This window comes from Salarias fasciatus, chromosome 12, assembly GCF_902148845.1.
Source record: "Salarias fasciatus chromosome 12, fSalaFa1.1, whole genome shotgun sequence".
Classification (NCBI taxonomy): Eukaryota; Metazoa; Chordata; class Actinopteri; order Blenniiformes; family Blenniidae; genus Salarias; species Salarias fasciatus.
Window position 1 is genome coordinate 3,059,632 of NC_043756.1, and position 6,727 is coordinate 3,066,358.

Here is a 6,727-nt window from a genome sequence, read left to right on the forward strand (position 1 = left end):
GGGTTGTATTGCGGATCTTTCATCAGTACATGTACTCCACGCAGTATCAGCCTCATATCCAAAACTGTATCGGTGCACCGAGTTAATCCTCCATGTCTGAGATGTTCCTGCTGTGATGCTGTTCGTGTGATAATACTGCTTCCTGCTGGCATTGCTGTCAGATCAGTGGTACAGTATTTTATGGCGTTTCACGTCCACTTTGCATGGATCACAGAGGTCACTGACACACACCCCCACCTCCAGCCCCGGCCTGGGGAGGGTGAGGCCGGGAGGCAAGCCGCGCCCCTTCCCCCGTCCCGCCCCTGCTTGTGAATGCGGGTACTTGTCATTGGACGGCGGCTGCCTCCCTCTCTCCCCCCTCCCCTCCCGTCCTCAGTCTGTGGAGGAGCGGGGCGCAGCGAGGCTGCTGCAGTGGGAGAGAGACGCGCTCACGGGAGGACTGTCGCACCACGCTATCCTCTGCGGGGATTTTTCTTCAAGTTCTTATGGTCTTTTCACTTTTTCTCCCGTTTTTCAACACTGGATAAAGGAATATTTAGGGATCCTTAGCGAGTATCACTGAAGAGCAGGATAAAGGATGACATTTGGGCGATTTGTTCCTTTCTAAGAGACAGCTTGGGTCCGGCACGGAGGACGCGCACGGCGCACTACCCCACTTTGGATTACCGCACCTACTTCTGCTGAATATATGATCATGAAATGTGCTGGTAAATGAGGCTCAACCTCGCGCGCACTCCTTACACGCCCCCGTCCCTCTTCGCGCCCCGATCCAGATGAGAGATCTCTCCGGTGGACCTAAACCGCTTTTACGCAGCCAGTCCCCGGAGCGCAGCGCCGCCGCAGCCAGCGGCGATTCACACCGGGCAAGAGCGGAGAGACCGCCCGCTGCCTCCTCCACGGCTTGTCCTTCTCCCTCGGATCCCTCTCGCCAGGCTAAAAGGCTTCCCATCAGGATTGTAAAGATGTTGACTGCGCACAGCGGCCACTTGCTGCACCCGGAGTACCTCCAGCCGCTCACGTCCGCGCCTGTCAGCATCGAGGTAAGAAAATACCAGTACATGAAAAACAAACTGAGATCTGCTTTCATCGGGGTCGATTTGTTTCTTATTGGCACTCAGGTCATCTAAAATATACACCTGTACGATGCTGTAAAGGTGTTTTGTACATAGAAAACGTGAAATTCCATATGCGCCATTTTACGCACAGCGATTTTTTTTGGGCAACTTTGTAAGACTCTGCTTTTCATCGATGTTCAGTTACTTCGAAAACTATTCTTTTAACAGTTCTATCAGGCTAATTTTTATATGTAATTTTAAATTGACATTTTCATGTAATTAAATTACTCAGAATTGTTTTTGTTTCTTAAACTTGTCTCTGACTTTGCATTCGCCGACATCCGCGTCAGTTTAGATTTCAGGACTGGTGCTGCTTTGCTGAGCCTCCTGCTTCAAATCAAATCCCATTATAAAGTGAAAATACATTTTGCATCATGTTGAGTCACTGTGTCTCATGATGACAAAATGAAATTAGTTTTACAAAAAATAAGTGCATTGGTAAAGCAGAGTGTTCACTGTTTTGCCCTCCTTTTTTTTCTTCTCAGCTGGATGCCAAGAAGAGTCCTTTGGCTCTGCTGGCCCAGACCTGCTCTCAAATTGGCAAACCAGATCCTCCCTCCTCCTCCAAGTTGGCCTCCCTCTCCTCTGGTAGTCTAGGAGACAAGGAGTCCTCCAATCGGTCATCCAAGCCTGGAGACCAGCACCAGTCCCTGGAGGACAAATCCAGCTTCAAGCCTTACTCCAAGTCGTCGGGTGACTGTCGTAAGGAGGTTCTGGTCACAAAAGGGCCTTCAGATAAAGCCGCTTTCAGAGTGCCAAATGGAAGCTCCGGTGGGGGAAGTACTTCATGTCCATCCTTCCCTCCTCATTCGCGCTCGCCCAGCTCCAGCTCTCCTCCCCTGCACACTCAGAGCCAGCCCCAGAGACAAAGCCATTCTCCGTCCACGCAGCCCCCGCCACACTCCCAGGCGCCGCACACGGACAGCAAGTCCGGGAGCTCGGAGCAGCAGGCCGGCTCGGACAGCAGCAGCAGCGCCGGCAAAAAGGACTCCGACGCAACCAAGTCAGGGATGGACGGTGCTCAGCTGGCCAACTCCAGCCACGTCCGGGCCAGCGCGAACTCCAGTAACGCCAGCTCTGCCAGCAGCCCGCGGCCGGAGAGCAAGAGCGACGCGCCGACCTCCTCACAGTCCGGCCTGAGCTCCGGCCACATCGCGCCCGTCTCTCCGTTCAAACCGGGACACTCCGTCTTCCCCTTGCCGCCTGCCACTATGGGCTACCACGGCTCCATAGTGGGGGCTTACGCTGGCTACCCCTCCCAGTTTGTTCCTGGGTTGGATCCCACCAAGTCTAGTCTGGGTTTAGGACTTCCGGGGAAGCACCCCAGCTCCAGCCCCCTCACCGGAGCGTCGCCGCCGTCTCTGATGCAGGGTTTGTGTCGGGACCCGTACTGCCTGAGCTACCCCAACACGCCCCACCTGGGCGGCAGCAACTGCTCCACCTGCGTTCACGACCCGGCGGCGCTCAAGTCCAGCTTCCCCCTGGTTTACCCCTCGCACCACCTGCACTCCCTGCACTCCAGCTCCCTGTCGTCCAGCACCACCCCCACCCTCTCGCACCCCCTCTACACGTACGGCTTCATGCTCCCCAACGAGCCGCTGCCGCACGCCTGCAACTGGGTGTCCGTGGGCGGTCCCTGCGACAAGCGCTTCGCCACGTCGGAGGAGCTGCTGGCTCACCTGCGCACCCACACGGCGCTGCCGGGCATGGTGGACAGTAAGCTCCTGTCGGCTTACCCCTCCTCGGTGTCGTCGTCGGCCTCCTGTCACCTGCACCTGCCCCCCCCCAGCAGCCCGGGAGCCCTGCCCGGCTCCTTCTCCCTGCGGGGCTCTCCCGGACTGGGCCTGGCTCGTTACCATCCCTACAGCAAGTCCCACCTGCCCGGGGCCGCGGGACTCCCCATGCCGTCCCTCCCCTCCTCCTCGGCCTACTACTCCCCCTACGCCCTCTACAGCCAGAGACTGGGCTCGGCCTCGGCCCTCGGATACCAGTGATGTCCCGAATAGCGTTGACGTCCGCAGGCTGCGGGCACCGGCTTCGAGACGGATTCTTGAGCTTGGGGTCGCCGGCGGTGGGGGCGCGGTGCCCGCCGGCCGGCCTGCCAGGAATACCACCTGTTAGCCTCAGGATCGCCGCTGGAGCTCCGACGGAAAACGGCCCGGCGACGGATCAGCAGAGAACCAACAGACTCTGAAGATTAAAGAACGGCAGGAGTTTGAAAGTGTTGAATTTGCGGGATGACTACAGCAGTCCTGATTTTGGTTTTAGTTTTGTTTTTTCTCTATATCTGTCCCCCAGAACTGAAAGTCTGTATTTATTTTTCACGCAAGCGCTTGGTATTCAGCTCTGAGAGGGGGGACATTTTTATTTCTGCTGTCCAAAATAAATTGTTCTCCAGTACTCTGAAACAGAATGATTTAAGTATAGTACCATTATGCCTATCATACACTCTAAAAATAAAAACGTTGCACCATGACGAAGATGGACTGTGAGGTTTTATTCTGAGGACCTCTTTTTATCTCTTTTCCTGTTGTTTCTTTTCATCCATCCTCTGGAGAACTGCATGTCCTCGAGAATTATCTTGAATAATGCCATTATTTTTATTTGTAAATATGCAAAGATGTAATATTTTTTCAAGCCTTACAAGGGGGTCAACGAGCTGGGGTCACATGCGCAAATGGTGTAGAGATAAGAAAATAAGACATAAATAAGAACAATGATGGCTGTGCTATCCGACCAACAGGAAAAGGTCTTATTTTGTTTAATAAATGATTCATGACTGCATTTTACCTTGTTTTTTCCTCATTGACTTCTATATATAGCCAACGTGAGGCGGCTTTTTATCACAGGCATCAGAGGATACAGTAAATCTTGCCGAACTGCAGCGCTGCACTTATCTGAGGCGATCTATCATTATGGCTCTTACAGCTGCACTATATGTGGCTCTGCGTAATATTTCATGGCTCATATCAGTTGACAGGGCGGTCCTGCGGAGGGCAGCCGGGGTCACATTAGCCCTGTTAGCCGCTCTCGGAGGGCTTTCATCCCCGCTCCCTGCCTCACCCGCCCTGCTTTTTGTTGTTGAAAGAGCAGGTTTTAATTGCTGATTCTTGTTTGCGGGGCCTGGAAACAGCCTCCTCAGCAGAGCGGCCGGCTGCTCCCGGTGGCTGCTGGGTCACTGGGACTTCAGTAATGACCTGAGGGAGGCGTCGACCCAGGATCTCCTCACGCTCTGACAGATTGGCCCGCAACACAAAGGCCAGCGCTGACAATGGGAGGCAGTTAATAGAGAAATATTCATCAAAGCGGTGACACCTCCCCTGAGGAGACCGGGCTCCGGTACAGGAACCACAAACATGGACGTGAAGGGCTGTGTGTGTGTGTGTGTGTGTGTGTTTTCTGCTGCGCTGTGGTTTACTGGAGTCAGCGGTCTGAGCTAGAAGCTGTGAGATACTAATTCAGAATGAAGGAGTCGCTCTCTCTGCCATTAGCTGCTCCCGGTCCGGTAATGCGTCTGCGTCTCCACTCCGTCGGGCTGACGGGGTGTCGGCGGCGCGGGGAGCCCGGGCTCCCGTCTCCGAGGCGGCTATTGACCCCGACTCCCAGACTCCTCCACTCTCGCGGTTCATTAGCACTCCAGACAGGGGAGCGGCGAGCACAGGTGTCACTTGACAGCACCATTAACAAAATGGATGACCCTCCCAAACCGCATCCAGCCCCTGCCACACCAGCAAGGTCACGGCGCCCTGATCGCCGCTCTGCGTATCTCCTTGGGACCCCACACTTATTTTTCTTCTTTAGAGGCTGGAGTCGGCCTCCTGTCTAGAGCCAGACACATTCACTTTCTTGTCGTTGTTTCTTTGAAGGCATTTTTAAAGGAGTCCAGAGTAAATAGGTCAAGGGTATTGTGTGTTGCACATACTGTATGAACTGAGCGCCACATATTTGTAACCTACAGAGCGGCGCCGCTGCAGATATTCTGGATTATGTTGCCCCCTAAAGTTGTCTCGGTGTAGTACAGATAAAAACTGGCAGAAGACAAACAGGTACTTCTTCTTCTCAACAATGTTATCTGGCTATCTGGGCATGGACGTGGCTGCTGGCCGCTGGTTTACTTACCGTAGATGGAGGACTGGTTACGTTGGCGTGAAAGTGAAGATGATTCACGCTGGAGGTCAAACAGAGGGGAGAACTTTCAATCTTGCCTGGGAGGAGGAATTAATTCCTCCGCTGCCAGTTTACACTCGTTCATCAAATGCCTCACTATTCTCCCCATCCCGGCGCTCATCAATCTCCCCCATCTATCTTCTTGTCCCCCCCCCCCACACACACACCCTTGCAGCTGAGTCAACACCCACACACTCCATTTATGTCGCCTCAGTGTGTGTGTGTGTGTGTGTGTCCTTTGTCCACAGACGTGACATGTGTGGCTGAATTCCACAGATCTGTGGCAACGCGAACACTCTCCTCACCCACAAGTGTTGATGTTCTGTTATACAGTAAAACCCTTTAATTTAAAGTAACACTCACTGTGTGTATAACGTGTGTGTGTGTAACTGCACTTTCAGACTCGTATTTACTGCAGGTGTGTGTCCATAAAAAGGTCTTGTGGGAAGTCTTCAGTAAAACTTTATGCTTTCAGCAGTTCTACAGAATGATATATTAGCGGCAACCCAGGAGACAAAAAAACAAAGATTATTATAATTTATTGAGCATTATCTGCTTTTTTAAATATTATTGTTGACATAACTGCAACGTTTCCCGAAAGTAAAATGCTAAAATTAAGTGAAAGTGTTATTTTTGAAAACCACATTATATCAAAATGAAAATTAAGTCTTTTTGAAAGATTTTTTAACAAAATGATGACAAGATATTCCATCAATCTGCATTTTTTGACAAATGAAAGCCATATACGAGGTATGTGAGAGTTCAACATTTGTACATCCTCAGATTGTGAACAATTGTTAATTAAAGACGTTAGTGTTTACATACAATGTCAAATTATATGCTTTTCAAGTGATTTTGGACACTTTTTTAAGCATAAAATTAGATAAGATAGCTGTCAATGTGTCAATTCCTACATAATAATATTGTTATATAATTTATGTTGAAAAAATTTAAATATTTTGTTTTTTTCTGAAACCAAAGAGAAAGAAACTGGCTCGAGATGCAGCTTGTTTTACTGCAACTTTCTCATTTTGCTTCCAGAAATAGGAAGAAGTGCGGTCTCGTTGCAGTCTCACAGTAATGGTGGGATAACAGAAGTAATCAGAGTATTAGGAGTATAGGCCGCTGTGGTGAAGACGGAGGGGACTCATATTTTCCCCGGTGTGCGTCAGAGCAGAGACGGAGCAGAGTGCCACTGTGAGGTCCGGAGCAGCCTCTGACAGGCCGGGTGATTAATGACGACAGGGTGTGGAGCTGCTCTTCAATTAGACGCCAGCTCCAGCCCGGTCCGCCATGTCTGCTGACAGCCAGGAGGGAGGGGGAGGGAGACGGAGGGTGCTCGGTCTCTCTCTGTCGGCCTGTGTCTTCAGAACAAAACATTAACCTCAACTCCATGACTACCACCTCTGTGTTTAACATCAGGACACAATACAGAGCCTCCGGCA

The 6,727-nt window shown here is 51.5% G+C and overlaps 1 protein-coding gene across 1 annotated transcript; it reads left to right on the top strand.

Annotated features, from left to right (window-relative positions):
* The first annotated feature begins 390 nt into the window (after positions 1 to 390).
* On the top strand, positions 391 to 3,891 carry znf703 (zinc finger protein 703). The gene is made up of 2 exons (XM_030105282.1): positions 391 to 1,040; positions 1,601 to 3,891. Exons 1-2 carry the CDS (start codon positions 774 to 776, stop codon positions 3,107 to 3,109), a joined length of 1,776 nt encoding a protein of 591 aa, XP_029961142.1. The 5' UTR covers positions 391 to 773; the 3' UTR covers positions 3,110 to 3,891.
* The last annotated feature ends 2,836 nt before the right edge of the window (positions 3,892 to 6,727 follow it).